Source organism: Oxyura jamaicensis, chromosome 9, assembly GCF_011077185.1.
Source record: "Oxyura jamaicensis isolate SHBP4307 breed ruddy duck chromosome 9, BPBGC_Ojam_1.0, whole genome shotgun sequence".
In the NCBI taxonomy this organism is placed as follows: domain Eukaryota; kingdom Metazoa; phylum Chordata; class Aves; order Anseriformes; family Anatidae; genus Oxyura; species Oxyura jamaicensis.
The window spans coordinates 9,405,191-9,421,658 of NC_048901.1; the positions used below are offsets into that span (position 1 = coordinate 9,405,191).

Consider the following 16,468-nt stretch of genomic DNA (forward strand, 5'->3'; position numbering starts at 1 on the left):
GAGCGGCAGCCAGGCCTTCCTGATGTGTGCCTGTCTCTGTTTCTGCTCAGGCTGGATCTTTGGGGAGCGTCTTCACGATCAGGAGAGGGGCTGGTTCCCCAGTTCTATGGGGGAGGAGATCCTGAACCCCAAAATCCGAGCCCAGAACTTGAAGGAGTGTTTCCGGGTGCACAAGTCGGATGACAGTCAGCGGAGGAAACTGGGCAGCAGGAACCGCCAATGACCGCTGGCACACCCGGGCAGCTGGAGTGCGGCTGGGAGGGGGCAGAGGACAGAGGCTGCCATCTGGGAGAGGGCAGTGGTGCAGGACGAGGCGTGCCAGACCAAGCACACACCCCCCTGGATAAACGGGCCGCAGTTGCTGGCTGCCCGCCATGCTTTCTGCAGTGCTGATCCTTCCCTGGAGCCCAGTACTTCCAAGCAGCTAACAGAACACCTTTCCAAAGAGCACGAGCCCAAACTGACACAACACAAGGTGGCACCCAGTTGAGCAGCGAGGGAACCAGGGGCTGAGGGGGGTTCAGCCTTGACCCCCAATTCCCTGCACATGGTCCAGCTGGAGCTGGCTCAGGCTGCTTGGGAAGGGCACGTGGAGCAAATGGAACACAGCAATTGGCACCACCCATTTGAGCGCTTCCAGCTCATCACTACCTTCTGAGTTAGGGGCTTTCCTAAAGCTGCCTCTTACAGCCATGGAAGCTGAAGCAGTGGAGCTGTCTCACACAGCCTTTTAGCACCAAGGCTGGGAAGAGCCCCAAGCATCGCAGTTCCCCAGCCCCAGCAGCTTCACAGCAGCACCTTCCCCTGGCAGACCCTCGATCCACTTCGAGACACTGCGATCACAGCTCCGCTCCACCAGTGGCCTGACCTTGAACACCCCGACCCACATCCCTGTCACCTGAAGGCCTCAGAGCACATCTGGGTCCATCTCCACAGCTCACCTCTCTACAGCTGGCAGCCCCTCCACAGTGCTGCTGCAGAAGCCGGCACCGGGGCCTTCCCGGGCTGAGCCGGCGCTCACGGGAGGCCAGCGCCTGCATGTGGCCTGTGCTGCCCAGCGCCGCCCCACCACTGCTGCAGGACTCTGGGAGCGCCAGCAGAGCTGGGCACCACGCAGAAGGCGGGTGACAGTCCCCCAGGAGTTGTTGTGATGCGGCGAGCTGTAGGAGGCCCAGCAATCACGCCTGCATGCTTGTACCCCACTCCTCCCAGCTGCGCACACAGCCTCCCTGTACAGGCTCACCCCTTGTATATACGCAAACCCCGTTGCCTGCAGAGCCAGGCCACCACTCCTTCCAGCTGTGACACTGAGCATCGCATGGAGCCCAGGGCACAGCATCAAGAGTGGCCATGGGACAAACCCAGCTCAAAGCAGCCCTGCGGCAACCGCCTGCTGCTCAACAGCCTGGCTGCAAACAGGCCCACACGTGGCCACAGACTGGTCCCAAGCTGCAGCTGGCATCTGTCAGGGAATCATGGTAATCATGGTTATTAAGCAACTTTCTGTAACGCTGCAAGGAGTCTTCCAGGCACTGCCTGCGGCCTGCACTGCTGCATGCTCAGCTGGTGTCATGGCTGTGCTCAAAAATGGGGTGGAGAGCAGCTGCCTGCCCCTGGAGCCACACAGCAGCCCCACACAGGGCAGCAGAGCATGGCTGCACTGGTGGCAGCAGGGGAGGACACAGGAGAGCTGCTGAAAGGGGGCTCTGCAGAGCTGCCCTGGGGCTGCAGGTAGAGGGAGGGACCGAGTCACACAGGGATGCATGGCACATGGCCGGCTGCAGCCAGACCCCAGGAACAAACCCATGGGAGCCATAGCAGGAAAGGGAGCACAGAATGGGTTCCTTCCTCCCTCAGGCCCAGCTTGGTGCCACCACCTCAGCAGGAACAACTGCCAGCAGCCAGCACAGCGGGGTGTCCACCTGACAGCAGCACAGGCTGGAGGCTCCTGGCCCCCACCAGAGCCTAGCCCCACAGCAGGGGCCCGCAGCCTCCAGCTTGGTGCAGGGGCTCACCCACCCTACAGGGACCCCCCGAGTCGCTCCCCCCTGCCCCCAGGCAATTTCCTGAGCACAGCCAGAGCTCCACCTCAGGGCCCAGACCCTGCAGCAGCTGCAAATCCTCCAGTGCGAAACCCAGGGGAGCTCTGGCTCCAGGCAGCCCCAGTTACCTGTGAAATGAGCACAGCCCCGAGCCTGCAGCTTTGCAGAGCTGCAGCCAGCCCAGCCCTGAAGTCCCACACACCTACCTGGGATGCTTCTTGGTACAGAAAGGCTCCTGCACCCCTCAGCAGCAGCTGTTTGGTAGCGGAGGGGCTGACCCAGGTTCCCCAGCGCCAGGACACCGGTGCCCCACTGCACTTCTTGCAGGGGAAGAGGGGCGCGGGTCTGCAGCACGCTGTCCCACTCCCCCACCGCCAAACCCTGGGACTCACTCTTGCTCTGTTGTGACCTTTTATGACTTCAAACCCTAGGCACAGGCTGTGCCTTTTTCAGGCACCAAGTGGCATCCAGTGTTATTTCTTCAGACCCAGCTCTGCACGCCTGTTTCAGTGGTCTCAGTGTTGTACAGGGCCAGGCCTGGGCCCCACAAGCACGGGCTGGAGCCCCCTGGACCCCGCCAGGCTGCCTCAGTGAACTGAGGGGAACTTCTCGTCGTCTCGTTTGCCGTGTGATGAAATATAGCTGAGCGAGCCAGCGCCTAAGTGACACGCCTGCCTCTTCTTCCTCCCCCAGACCAACTGCATGCACCCCCCAGTGCGAGTGCTGGGGGTAGGGGGAGCTGGGCCAAAGGCAGGGGGTGGAGGTGGGGGAAATGGTGTGGGGTGACACCGGGGAGAATTGGGGTGGCACACACCACCTAACCACCCTCTCCCAAGGAAAGCTGTGCCAGACGATACCCAACACCGTTACCACACCACCAGGACAGACCTGGAAAGCTGCTGCCAGCCCAAAGCCCCTTGCTGCCCCGGGCTGGGGGGGTGACACTGCCACAGTCGAGCCTGCCAGGCATCAGCCTGCCCACAAGTCACACACTAAGAGCCAAGAGATGTGGGGTGCAACACTGCTGCCCAGCACAGAGGCTGGAACACCCTTAGCCACATCTGCAGCGGTGTTTCTGCCCCAGGGGCCCCTGGCAGACTGGGAGCAGCAGCAGTGGAGGGCGGGATACAGGCTGGTGGTGTTACAGAAACATCTTTTATTGAGTTCAGGAGGCAGAGAACTTTCTCAGCGTGATGACAACCAAGGCCACAAGCACAGATGTACCCAGGAGGGAGGCGATGACAATGGCACCAATAGCTCCGGGCCCCAGTGAGCCTGCAGGGACAGAAAACAAGGCAGTGTGAGGCCGGCAGGTCACAGAGGGGAAGGGCAGTCGGGCTCAAACCCCCTCGGGGAGGCAGACAGCAACCCCACTCCCAAACCCCTGTGGGAGGGACCCACATGCAGCCCATGGACCCCGTGGTGCCGCCGCCACGTACCATCCCCGGTGTCGAGGCGGTGCAGGTGGGTGGTGTCCTCGGGCTCCAGCTCGGAGGTGTACGGGGGGAAGGCGGTGGCGTCTGAGAGCCGGGCTGTGGTGGTGGCGGCATCGAAGGGGCCGGCTCCGGAGGGCAGCTCGGGTGGCTCGTTCCACAGCGTGGGGACCGGGCCCTGTGGGTACTCTGCTGGGAGACAAGCACTGACCATCACTCCTGTGCACAGGTGGCCCCAGCCAGGCTGCTGGTCACAGCGGGAGCCTGGGACAGCCACAGCTCAGCCGGGCCCTGGGACAGATGGAGCAACCCTGAGGGCTGTGAAACCCATGGGGCAGAGCCCCAGGCTCTGAGAGCACACCCCCAGAAGACAATGCCTGGGGCTCCAAGGTGAAACCAGGTGTTCACACAGCACCAATGGGACAAGGGAGGCTATCACACCCCTGCAACAGAGGCCAGTCAGGCACCCATGCACAGTCTACACTGTCCGAAACCAGTGCTACGGGGCCCTTCTGCCCTGCACCACCACCTACATGGTGCAGGATGCTGGAGGCGCTGTCTGAGCAGGGGAGCTGCGTCCTGCAAGCCACAGAGCCTCAGCTTCCCTCCGCTCCCACCTCCATGCTGTGCTGGGGAGATGAAAGCAGAGCCGTGCTCTGATGTTACTATTCACGTCCTGTTATTTCTTCCCCCTGTGGGGTCGGGAACCAAAGCAGAGAGCCCTCCCTGTTTGTGTGTGGCTGAGCCGAGCGCTCCCCATCAATGCCTGCCTTGTTGAGGTGGGCCCTGGCGGGAGCAGGAGACATTCCACAGCTCCCCGCTGAAACCACTGGGAATGTCACACTAGGATGGGGAAAAAGGGAAATAACGAACAGCATCCAGTGCCAGGGCCCACCTGAACCGACACAGTGGTTTTCTGGGCCAGGAAAGAGCACAGCAGAGGAACTGGAGCAAACGGTCTGGGCTCACTGGGGCAAGGCACGGAGGTGCGTATCTATCCTGCACAGTGGGTGCTGCAGGAGCTAGGTCACCCGGGTGTCCTGGCACAGTGTGCCTTACTGCCGTGGGTACGTGTGGGCTCACCCCTGCCCAGCCTCCCCAGCACCCTCCTGGCCTCTCCCTGGCCCAGCAAGGGAGGTGGCGGCAGCACCAGCCCCAGCTTTACGTACCTGGAACCCTCCCTGCCAGTGCTCTGTAGGAGCAATGAGCACTGCAGGACCATGCTTGGTTCTCCTGTAGGAACCCTGCACCCAAAGAACAGGAGGGCCAACATCAAAACGCCTTTGCTGCCTGCACAAACCCCCAGACAGGACTTGCCACGGGGCTCACATCAAAGAGCGGCTCCCACCTTCCTTGGAAGCTTTTGATGCTGCCTAACAGGTTTAAGAACACAACACAGCTCTAGCCTAGATTTGCCAAATCCTTCCTACAACCATAAAAGCTAAAGGATTTTCATGGGGAGCTGCCAGCTTAACTCTGGCCCAAGGAGCAGCAACATAGGCAAATCAGCACCCAGCCTGAGGTCTGTGCCAGCGCTCACTCAGGCAGTGACCCAGCACGCTTGGGCTGGCTAACCCACCCAGGGGAGAAGCTGGACATGGCATTTGCCGCTACTACTCCCATCCTGGGTGGCATTAGGAAGCTGTTGGTTGAGGCACAAACCAAATGTGTGTCACAGTTTGAAGCCCTGCTTCCAGGCTGCTTTGGGAATGGGAAAACGGCTCACAGAAGGGCTACGCTCTAGCTGTGGCCTTCCTTGCTGCACCAACAGTGACAGGGCCAGCACCAACAGCGGAGCCATTCCCACCTGGCAAGGGGAAGCTGTGCTGGGAGGAGGTCGCTGTTGCTTTTCCCAATAACATTTTTCTCTCCGAAGCCAAAACAGCTGGGCACAGCCCTCACATCGGGCCGTGGGTCAAGGTGTTAGCTCAGGCAATCTGTAACAGATGCAGACACCATGCAGGGAGACTGTAGGACCTGGACAGGCTCTTTCCAATACCCTGTTCTCAAAGGGACAAGGAGGCAGTGCTACCCCTCCTTCCAACAGCAGTGCAAAGGCTCATTTTCTAGCCAGACCCATGGGTCCCAGAACATCTCTCCAGTCCCAGCAATCCAATTCCTGAAAAACCCATTGCAGCTCTCAAAGTAGGGCACAACTTATTTTTGATAGCCAAGTAAAGAGGAAACAGTCTAATGTATTTATGATCTCAGTGACTTAAGACCTGGATAGAATTTTGAATGGCTTCTGGATAGGTATTTTGTTAATTCCTCTCATTTGATTAAAGCGTACATTCAGTCCACCCTCACAAAAAGGGCAGAGTGTACTAAACATGAGGTTTCTGTTCCAAGTTCTTGCCCTTAGCGGCACTTCAGCAACTGCAGAAAACACAACTCCCTCCAGCCAGGCCTGGTGCTTCACTACCAGGAGCTGTCAGCCCCGCAGCAGAACCACGCACATGAAGTGAAACACCCGCGTCTGACCACCAAGTGCCACCTGCTCCGCCAGCCCTTGCTGCCGGCCCTCCTCACCACACCTCACCCAGTGCTGCTGGAGCAGCTGCCGAGAGCCCTGCAGCATCCTCCCTCCTGAACTAACAGCATTTTCCCTCCTGAACTAGCAGCTCACATCTCGCATGCCTCCCTTCTCACCCTTCTGCGAGAAGCGCAGCCACCCATGTATCCCCACACGCCCCTCTGCTTTCCTGAGACACTCACGCCCTCACAGCCGCTCCCCTCGGCAGCACCACACAGCCCGGGCCCAGCTCGGCCGTGCTGCTGCTGGCTACGAGCAGCAGACTCGTGAGGAGATGTGGTAAGGGCTACACTCTCGGTTCCAGTCCCCTGGTGAAAGCAAGGAAAGCGAGGGGGAAGAGCAGAGTTGTGCTCAGTGCCAAAAACCAACGCAGACAGACAAGGGGCTCTGCCAGCCACCGCTCGACACGCCGGCAGGATGGGCGGCCAGGTGCAGGTGTGGGACCCGACTTAGGAGGCTCAGGTCCCTGCTCCGCTGACGTTTTGTATAACCACCCCAAGTCACTTCTGCTCCTGGGCTTGGTTCCTCTGTACAAAAGCATGACTCCAGCAGACCTAAATATGATCCACAACAGAAAAAGCACGGGCAGGCCCAGGCCTTCCCATGCACACGGTTACTGCCTTCTCAGCAACCTGCCGGTCACATGGTCGCATCCTTACTGCGACCATGGCACTGTGCCCCTGAACAAATGCCTCCAAGTGACAGACCGGGCCTGGCTGCAGCTCTCCATAGGCAACAGGGAGGCTGCATGGGGCCTCCAGGAGCTTGGTGCAGGCACAGCACTGTTAACTTGTGCAAAAACCCAGATACATTGCAGTCTTATGTGAGGGTGTGCAATTGAGGATTGAAAACCAAGTATCAAGGGCAAGTTAGCATATGGTTTTCCTGTTCACCCAAGAACTTTGTAGAAATTAAGAACTACCAAGAAACGTGCTAAAAACCCCTCAACCATCAAAAGAGCAGATGCTGAACATCTGAGTCAGAGACATGTGTGTTAGCTGATCCCATCAGTCTTGGGATCAGTCCTATTCCAAAGAAAATCCACCTGTTGTGCTTGCATGGTTTGTTCACCCCAGAGCAACTCAGCAGGAGGGCGCATGAAGCAGGTACCAGGCTACTGGCACACACAGGTAAGCCCACCACTGCCCTGCCTCGACTCCAAGTGCTCTGAAGGGAGAGGAACCGTGACCCCAGGGCATACGCAAGCCCTCTGCCAGCACCCACCCTGTCTCAGCAGCGGAGCACAGGCAAGGGAACCGGCACTCCCCAGGCTGCTCAGTCAAGTGCACTTTGCAAAAAACAGCTTGGGAGCACTTATGGGAGAGGTGATAGAATGAGATGACAATGATCTTAATTACTGGGGTTTTTAACAGCGCGGAGGTGGAACACAGAGAAAAGTGGACTAAAAGTAATCCATTATTCTGCAGCAGGCCAAGTTCCCTTCTGGGAACTGCACCGCTGATCCTCCCTCTCAACAGCACAGGTTAGTTATGACTGAGGCCAAAAAAACAGAACAAGTATCAGGGTTAGTACACAAAGAAATATGTCTGAATGATGCAGGAACCCACCAAGACTTCAGCTACATATTCTGTAGTGAGATCTAGAAGGGTGGACACCAAGGGGAACTTGAAGCAACTGCTCCTTCCATGCTCAGTGAGGATGCTGGGTGGGCTGCCCGCATAGTGACGTGATCTCCTGCACCCCAGAGATCCTGGGTGGATGAAAGGTAAGGCTAAACAAATCTCCACAAGTGATAGCTCTTGAAGCTGGACAGATCTGAAGGATCCTTCAGGACACGCCAAACCAACAGAACCCCCCCCCCCCAGGCACACTGCAAGACCTCAAGGCAGGCAGGTGTGGCCATCTAACATCTTCATCCCTCGAGAGCAGTCACCAGCAACCATCACTCTTCTTTGAACAACCTGGTTTCAGGACTTCATCATCCTCAAAGCCTGTCAACAGCAGATGACAAGGAGATGTTCCTCCTCTATGGGATGATGCTTGCGAAGGCAAGAGCACCTGTTGTAACCTGAACATGGCGCACCATTTCTTCCGTTGCCACCATTTACAGGTTAATGTAATGCCAAACTCCACAGCTCACATCCTTTTCATAACTTGGGAGCTCTTCTTGCCTTTTTTAGTTACAGATTTTTGTGTCTTTTTACATCCATTACAAGGGGTGGCAGTGGTGCTGGGGTGAGCGCTAAGGTTACCTGCTACTTTCTGGAGCGTGCTCTCCACCTCCAGTCCAGTAACCTTAACCAGGAGCTGGTAAATATCAGTAATTTATAGAGCATTGGTGCTGAGCAACTCTGAGTAATGCTCTACAAAGACTTGTTTTAAGTCTGGACCTGCTAGAACAACCATGTCTTCAAGAAATGTGTAGGACGAATTATTTAATTCCCATATTCTAGTACTTGAACTTCCAAAACTTCCTAATAACCTTTTATTGTATTATTGCTGAGAACAAAGACAAGTTGCTATGGACAAGGCCTTATCCTGTACTTTCTCCTTTAGCAAAGCAAAGACCATCTCCTGCTCTGCTTCCTTCCCATCCTCCGCATCCACACCGAGGTGCTACTGCAGTGTAACATATTTCCACATGAGCTCAAAACAAAAATCCAGGAGCCCACGTCAGAGTTCAGATACAAAAACACATGACTCAGAAACCAAGGCCTCGGCAAAGTCTTCTTACCAACCTGTGCTTCACTTGGAGTTCTGAACCCATTATGGGGACTGAAACTGGTTTTAGTAATAGAAAAAAAGATTCTCTTCACCATCCCACCATGCTCTAGGCCAAAGCGCCACTTGCGTTTGAAGAAAGCAGAAGCGGAGAGAACTTGGTGGTGCAGAAAGCCCTTACAGTTGACCCGTTTCCTGTTGCACCTACATGATGTGGACAAAGAGGGACTCAGGTGTCATCCCATCTTTGACAAACGCAATACTGGAAAGAGCTTAGTAGCTCAGAGTTCACATTTTCTCAAGTCGGAGCCCTGAATGCTCTGCTCAGGAAGCCAGCCTGGCTGGGCAAGAAGCCAGATCAAGGTACACCATCCACCAGCACCCTAGGAGCGCTCTGCTACACCCTGATGGGAAGCCTCAGCTGCCAGGAGATCCTCCACGTCTTGCTGAACTCCTAGGTGCTTACCTCAGGCTTTGGCACTAGGTAGCTCTTGAGTCACTGCTGTGACAGAATCACATCCAATGAGGAAAGGAAGACTCGTTCTGGACCTCAGGGTGGCATTGCCAGCATCCCCTACAGCCCTGTCTGAGGCAGAACCTGCTTAGCCCTCCACAGAGGGCTTTGCTACGGAAAGTACGAGGTGCTGACATGGGAGGGCAGGGGCTGCGTGAACTCAGAGGCCAGCAACGGGCTGTCCAGCCCCAGGTAGCCACAGCAGGCACAGGGCCAGTGCAGGGATGAAAAGAGGCCTTCATGGGGAGCACAAAGGGCAGCCTGTGATGTGTGAGTGCTGGAAGCTCAAGTGTAGAGCAGCGTAGAGCAGTGTGGTTCTGATGAATGTTAAATAAACTTGTTTACAGAAAGGCTGGGCTGCATGTATATGCACAGAGACCAGAGGGCTGTCTGTATGCTCTTCCCTTCTTTGTCTCCACAAGGCAGGAAATTTCCTTTTCTAATGGGGTGAAATAGAGAAAAAATTCCACCGTGCGCTAAAAGCCCCCGTACTGGGGACGGAAACTCTCCACTCTTAATAGAGTAGAAAGTTGTTCTGCTCCTGGGATGCCTCACAATCCAGGCTGGTTCCCTCATGTCCTACTTTGATGTAGGAAAGAACGAACTTCAGAGGGCCTCAAACTTCTAAAATGCAACCATGAGAACGCATGGAGCTTCTCCTGCGCCCCAGGCTCTGACTACTGCATTCATCAATGCAAAGCTCTGAGAGCTACTGGCCTCGCTGGGCAAATGAGGATCACCCAGTATCAACCTGGAGTATTTCACAGGATCCAAGTGACAAACAGAGGCAGTGACAGTTGGTTATAAACCACAGCTGCAAAGCTGAGTGATGAGCAAGTACACAGGGAAGCTGGCAAGGCAGGGGAGAGAGTGGGCATGCACCAGACCCTGGGAACTTACGGTAATATGAAAGATTCTAGCTTGGAGAGGAGGCAGGTCAAAGTTCCATTGACAATGAATTGATTTCTGAAGAATGAAAACCTCTAACAGTTAAGAAAAATAACTTACCTGGTTTTGGGGAGGAGCACTGCTACGACTTCTCGGAGCATAAGCAAGGCATAAACTGGAACGTCATGCTTAAATTTTTAATGTTCCATTACAGAAAAATCAAAGGCCAGCATTTGAGAAGGAAAAGATGCACTTCTTATGGCTCATCTCACAGTTACTTTAAAAGTTCTCCCAGCAAGAAGGCATCTTAAAGTAGCGGGACGTGCGAGGGCGATACCAGCTACAGTAACTCTGTTCTTGTACCTGCAGATGCAGCCATCAATCCCCCTGCCTCTATGAAAACTCCTTCAAAAAGCCTGCTAGACTGCTGGCCGGGATCTCCCTGCTAGGCAAGGTGCAAAGAATAAACCAAGGGAGCTGCAGTCTAGAGCTGCACTTCTTGGAAGTCAGAACAAGAACTCAGGAAAACAAGTGCTGTGCTCCTGCCTGTCATCTTGGCCTGAGCCATCTGTTCAGCATCTCACCTGCATTTAAGGAAAGAGGCTTTGGGGAAAGGCAGCTCCCCATAGGAACAAGTAGGGCTGAAGTTATTAACAACCTCCTTGAAAAACTGTGCCCATGAGAACAGGTGTCCCATGCTAACTATTCCCCTCACAACCTTTCTGCTGTTTCAGGCTGCAAGTGAACCACCGCTGAACATGGGTCAGAACTACGTGCCTTGCCAGCCTGCTGAGGCTGCAGTGCCTCACTTACACCCAGTCCTAAACAGAAACTCAAACAGCTCAGATAGACAGCTCAGCTTTTGACTGAGCTAAATGTTTCCATAGACAGCTTCATATTTCTATTTACAACACCTGTGGTAACGTACTCTGCTGCAGCAGAAAACTTAAAAGAAACCAGAAACTGGCAAACGGGCTTTAGCTGAAGAAATATTTTTGTTGGTTTTTGTTTGTTTTAAACTTTATCCTACAATTAAAAGTAGACAGACAAGCTGTCCCATCAACTGCAAAGCACACCCCATCCACTGTCTACTGATCTATAATCACCGAGACTCATGCAGGAGCTACTGCTGTTCATCTCAAGTTTACAAAGGATTTATGCCCTTCTCCGCACATAGTTTCAGGACAGAGAGTATGTCCTTACTTGATACTACCCCACTGACTCCAAAGCCAATTGCCATCGCTCAGTTAAAATTCATTAAATACTTATGGATGTTTTTAGGGGAGGGAGAGGAAGATGGAGCTACATGAAGAGAGGCAGGTAAGAGACCACCTATTTTTTTGGAGTGTAAATGCAAAGATCCTTACCTGCCAGCACAGCAGGGAGCAGGATGCCACACAGCGTTAGCAGGACCAGGCGAAGGACTCTGTGGTAGGGCATGGCTTCTCTCAGGAAAAGTGTCGTCAGGAATTCTTAAACTCTTCAAAGTACGAAGCAACTTGGAAATTTCACCAGTATAAAAACTTTGTCCAGTCAGGTCAAAAAAAAAATCCTTCACAAGAGCAAGTGGATAGAGTGCAAAGCCCAGCAGAGACTCGCTCTCACTGACTTCTCGAGCACACCTCCTCCTGAAGGCAGCTCCACCCTCTGAAATTTATGCCTAAAACCCCATAGGCAGCTGAGCCGTTAGGCATCCATCACCCTGCCAGGCCAGCGCACACACGAGCACTTGTTGGCGAGCCCTTCCTGGATGACCCGTCCCCACGGCCACCCCATCCCGCAGCACGGCAAACAGCGCCGGCTTGGTGGGGGCAGTGAGCCCCAGCACCGGGCTCCAGGGCTCTGCTCGCCTCTGCCTGCAGGGTGGCGGTGGTCCTTCCAGGATGGGCATGGCAAAAGAACGAGGGCCTCCATCTATTAAGGTTAAAATACTCTGAAACAGAGCCAGAGCAGCTCCGTGGCACCCTTGTTTTCTGGCTGCAGTGCTCTGAGGTGGACTAGAAGCTGTGTGTGGTCTGCCCTGGCAGAAGTGCCGCTTAAAACCTGGTAACCATCTTCCAGGGGAATCTCCTTTGCTAAACCATACCTGCCTCCTCCTCAGGTTTGAGCTGGATAGATAACTGCCTCTTCCTGCAGCCTCCTGCCATGCTGTTCATCTCCTTCACATGGATCCATGAGAAATTCTAAGCAGAGAAAACTGAGGTTGGTTTTCAGTCACATTTGCACTGACAGAGACTTGGGAACAGCTGAAGTGAACAAACAGAGGCACACTCCGGCTTATCAGAGGACAGAATAATTGCATTAGTAGTGTTTTTCTGTTTGCTTTTAAAATTCGCATGAGGATGAAATACTTCATAGCTTCTGTTCAGGAGATGTTTTAATTCAACTACATAAACATCCCCAATGTTAGTTCTTTATGTTCTGAAAATATGGTACAAATAGTTTTATGTTTCAGATCCAGAGTTTTCTGGTAAATGATCTCTGATAGTCAGCCAGATCCAGTTCAGCTGTCCTTTTAGATGATTCTACTTGGTGCAGTTCTTTGCAAAAGCACTTTGCTGTGAGGGGAAGCAGGAAAAGCAAAGAGGACTGAAAACCGTCTCTGTGGCAAAATGAGGCGTTTGGAAATAACCTGGTGAAATAACACTCAAGAGAAGCCTCTGAGATGTCTAGCATCAAACTCAACATCTTTCAAACTTCAAACACAGCCCCACTAGCTATCCAGGTTCATGTCCTATCTGAAAGGAGACTCACGTGCATAAAGATATATCAGGTGCAGATGCAAAGTTGTAGCTCCTATTTTCCCATCCCTACCAGTGCAAGAGACCTTTACTACTGCAATAGGCCCTCCTTTAGCCACAGAGGTGAAAGGGCAATGACCTTAGCATACAGTCTGAACGGAACAGCATCTTACCTTTGTACAAAAAGGGAAGTCAATAGTAAAATACACAAGAACATGATCTCTTCCCCACAGGTCCATTATCTACAAGCTCTCAGAAGCAGAGCAAGATCCTCAGGGTTTCACAGATCATTGCACATTCTCCCTGCTTGCATTTCTGCATTTTCATTTAGCAATCGGTGAATTGTTCCTTTCGAACTCCCCAACTGAGCTGGAAATTAACAGGCTTTTTCTTGTAGTCCAAAATTAGCTTGTAGAAATTAGATCATACCATTAAAAAACAAAGTACTTATGAACCAGAAACCTTATACACCAAAGTCTTATCCACCAAAGGAAATGAAAATTTTAAAACAAAGTCAAATTATCAGCCGAAGCATGTACTGTTCTCTCCAGGACAACAGCTAAACATAATGTAAAACTTATATTAATTTCTTCACTGACTTGGTATTTCTAGTGGTCATGTGAATGACAGAATAACATTCATCGTTAGCCTTTACTGGGATTTTCCACATAAAAACAAGTAGAAAAGAAGTAAGATTTTTTCTAAAAAGGGAAGTGTGAGGTGTCCGTGTGGACTTGAAGCCGGGGGTGGGGGGAATAAAACCTCCCATTTAGAGAAGGGAATTGGAGTGGGTGGGGTGGTACCACCTGGCAAAAAAAGGGCTCCATGACCAAGTGTTTGTAGTAACAGAAAACCAGACAGGGCTTCATCTCTCCTGCATAAACAAGGCGAGTGTGAATGCACGTGTTTCTGTATGCAGAGGGGGGCAAAAAGTTAAAGCTTCCTTGTCAAAATTTTCCAATCTTGACTTACTGGTGTTTATTTGAACTCTAAAATTATCAAGTAGAAAAAACCCACCGGTATTCCTCTCCAGGGAAGAAATAAAGCAGCAGTTGTTGTTCCGCATCCTGTATACTTCCTTCTTGTTTCTTGATGAAAGCTGATGAGTGTCAAGTTTTGGGTCAGTTTTAGCATCAGGAATTATCTCAAAACTCAGCTTCGACAAAAGCAAGCAGAAAATTTGCTCTGAGATATAATACAACCAGGTTTTATTTAAGTTCTCTCTTTCCCCCCCCCACACTGGCAAAAGTTCAGAGGGAGTTTAAAGTTTTGTAAACATTTTAACTACCCCTCTTCCCCCTTTTATGAATTTACAAAGCAAAGGAGACAGGGAGACCAGATTTGCAACAGTTCCAAGTCTCTCCATGCTATTGGATCCAAAAACTATATACAAGTCTGCAGCAGTCTCTGTATAGTTACTGTACACGTTTGGGGGCTGGGGGAAGAGAGAGGATGAGGAGGACGAGGGGAAGGTGACCCCAAAAATGAATAAACCAAACAAAATAAAATACAAAGCCAAACTGCTCTTGAGCAACTCGAACTGTTTTCTTTAGGCAGTGATGACAGAAAGACAGACACCTTTATATACCTCCACCAAACTGCAGCGCAACTCCCTTGGCAGGTTATAACCCTCTGGGAATGGGAGATGGGACCAGGGTGTTGAAACTAAGTGCATTTGGCAGTTTCAGTTTTGTTTATTTTGTGGTGTGTGCATGTGGGTGGGTGGAGAAGGGAAGGCCATGGTAATCTTTCGGTGAGAGAAGGTTACGATTCCATACTTAAACATGGATCCAAGTGAAGGTGCGTGATGTAGCTTAAAGTGTAGACGATACGCAGGGCTGTCATTGCACATAGCTTCGCCCTCCACAGTCTCTTTCCATTACAAAGGGCATCTCTGCTTGTTAACCTAAGCACTGTTTGAAATGACAACTGTCTAAGACTGCTGGGGTATGTATCCAAAAGCCAGTGTTCACTCTCACCAAAGACTAGAGATCCAAAGGTAAAGATCCTACTGTCTCTTAAACGAGACAAATTTGCAGGAAAAGAGCTCAAAATAGACTGGTCCTAACCCTCAGAAGGTAGCATTTAAGGGATAAATTCAACCTGAAAGAAGAGATGCCACCCCTCTTTTTCCCCAAAAGCAGAAGTCCCCCCTCGTCCAGGAAGGCTGGAGTATGCTGACAGGAAACTCCACCAGCTTCAGCATCACCACCTAATGAAGACAGACTCGAGCTTTCCCTCCAAAATAATGTGCTGAGAAGGGCTGGCAGGGGGTGTGCAACTTCAAACCAACCCAAGCTAAACTGTGCCCGCCACCGCCCCTCTCCTGCTGTTGCCAGTTCTAAGGTTAGCTTATGAATGCAACTCCTGGCTTGGGAGAGCACCACTTGCCCTGATGGAGCGCGGAAGTCAGTATCTGTGTGGCATTTTGGTTTTGACCAACATCTGTTAACCACAAACTCTCTCTCTCTCTCCATGACTGCACGTGTTGGATGTGGTAAGAGTAACCAGGAGAGGGAAACAATGGTTTGCAGGATCCCAATCGATTTTTTTCCAGGTACGTCAGCAGAAGAAATCACAGCACAGTGAAAGCTTGCTGCCCAAATCAGCTTTGTTGTGAACAAATCCTGTCTCCCACCCTCCCAGGACTCTGAACAAAGTCCACTCGACTCTAGGCTGACGGCAGGAACGACGCCTGTGCAGTCCTGGGCAGAAAGGGTTTGCCGGGGCTAGAGGAAGCAGCCTGAGATGATTGATTCTGTGATTCACTGCGAGGCGAAGAAGAATGCATGGTGGAGAGTACTGTGTCCAAAATGGAGAATCCAGGGTTAACAGATGCAGCAAAAGCCAGCTGATTTGCACATGCTCAGTAGTCTTCCAAAGTCTCTATTTCTCCCATATTGAGCCGCTCTGATGAAGCATTCACTGAAAACCCTGCAAACCAAAGAGGAGCTGTGTTATAAGTCTGGTTGTGGTATATTCTGTATGATGTATTGCATCTGTCACATGCAGCAGCTGTTTAAGTGTTTAATAGATACCAAGTAAAAACCCAAAGGAAAATCCAGTATGGCATCCCTGTTGTGTTCCCCCCACCACCAAAAAAAAAAAAAAGATAATTCATGTACTTAGGTAAATATCACTTGGTCTTTAGAAACAGATCAGTAGAAGCCTGATTTCAACTTTGATTTTCAAGACGTTATCTGCAGAGCTAGTACTGTATCTAGGCGCTGTGGAGACGTGGCTCAGCAACATCTCACACGATAGCATGTTTGAACCAGCTGGTACTTGGGAGCACCTACTGCAGTACTTACGGAGTCCAAGAGGCAGAAATAGGGGTTCTGTAAGCTCAAAGTGTCGATCATGCTTAGCACTTCAGAGGGTGTGAGCAATGCTACTCCTTACTTTAAAAGCATAGACCCATGTACCTAAGAAACCTCGTGGAAGTTCCATGCATTTCCAGGCCTTCGCTTTTTTTATTCTTTAATCTCCTAGCTCAGGAGGACATGAAAACATACAAAGCTACACAGGACTACCCAGTTGGTTCAATACACACCTAAACTTTGAACCACACTCTTAACTGTAAGTACTGAGGATACAATGACATGAGTGAGAAAGCCAACATTTTCTACAAGGAA

The 16,468-nt window shown here is 52.0% G+C and overlaps 3 protein-coding genes across 20 annotated transcripts in view; 1 reads left to right on the forward strand and 2 right to left on the reverse strand.

Annotated features, from left to right (window-relative positions):
• NGEF (neuronal guanine nucleotide exchange factor) overlaps positions 1–2,710 on the forward strand; it is a 50,296-nt gene extending 47,586 nt beyond the window's left edge. For all 6 annotated transcript variants that reach the window (XM_035335131.1, XM_035335132.1, XM_035335133.1 and 3 more), the window contains one exon: positions 51–2,710. In XM_035335131.1, the coding sequence (XP_035191022.1) occupies positions 51–223 (173 nt within the window). In that variant the 3' untranslated portion in view covers positions 224–2,710. The remainder of the gene's footprint in view (positions 1–50) is intronic.
• A 470-nt stretch (positions 2,711–3,180) lies between these two features.
• SNORC (secondary ossification center associated regulator of chondrocyte maturation) lies at positions 3,181–13,947 on the reverse strand. 4 transcript variants are annotated; one of them, XM_035335149.1, is made up of 4 exons: positions 13,007–13,897; positions 11,460–11,615; positions 3,482–3,667; positions 3,181–3,317 (listed from the first exon to the last, which is right to left on the reverse strand). In XM_035335149.1, exons 2-4 carry the CDS (start codon positions 11,530–11,532, stop codon positions 3,208–3,210), a joined length of 369 nt encoding a protein of 122 aa, XP_035191040.1. In that variant the 5' UTR covers positions 11,533–11,615; positions 13,007–13,897; the 3' UTR covers positions 3,181–3,207. The 4 variants fall into 4 exon arrangements, with proteins under 4 accessions (XP_035191040.1, XP_035191042.1, XP_035191041.1 ...); XM_035335151.1 differs by lacking the exon at positions 11,460–11,615 and having other exon boundaries at positions 13,851–13,947; XM_035335150.1 differs by lacking the exon at positions 13,007–13,897 and having other exon boundaries at positions 3,482–3,664; positions 11,460–11,859.
• Positions 13,948–14,024: 77 nt separating this feature from the next.
• GIGYF2 (GRB10 interacting GYF protein 2) overlaps positions 14,025–16,468 on the reverse strand; it is a 78,761-nt gene continuing 76,317 nt past the window's right edge. For all 10 annotated transcript variants that reach the window (XM_035335127.1, XM_035335123.1, XM_035335126.1 and 7 more), the window contains one exon: positions 14,025–15,767. In XM_035335127.1, coding sequence (XP_035191018.1) covers positions 15,700–15,767 — 68 coding nt within the window. In that variant the 3' untranslated portion in view covers positions 14,025–15,699. The remainder of the gene's footprint in view (positions 15,768–16,468) is intronic.

Bases quoted from the DNA above. Each gene is read 5' to 3' on its own strand.
- SNORC (XM_035335149.1), bottom strand. From the start codon at position 11,532: ATGCCCTACCACAGAGTCCTTCGCCTGGTCCTGCTAACGCTGTGTGGC. The intron at 3,668-11,459 runs GTAAGGATCTTT...CTTGTCTCCCAG, and splicing joins GCTCCCTGCTGTGCTGGCAG to CAGAGTACCCACAGGGCCCG. The intron at 3,318-3,481 runs GTACGTGGCGGC...CTGTCCCTGCAG, and splicing joins CCGCCTCGACACCGGGGATG to GCTCACTGGGGCCCGGAGCT.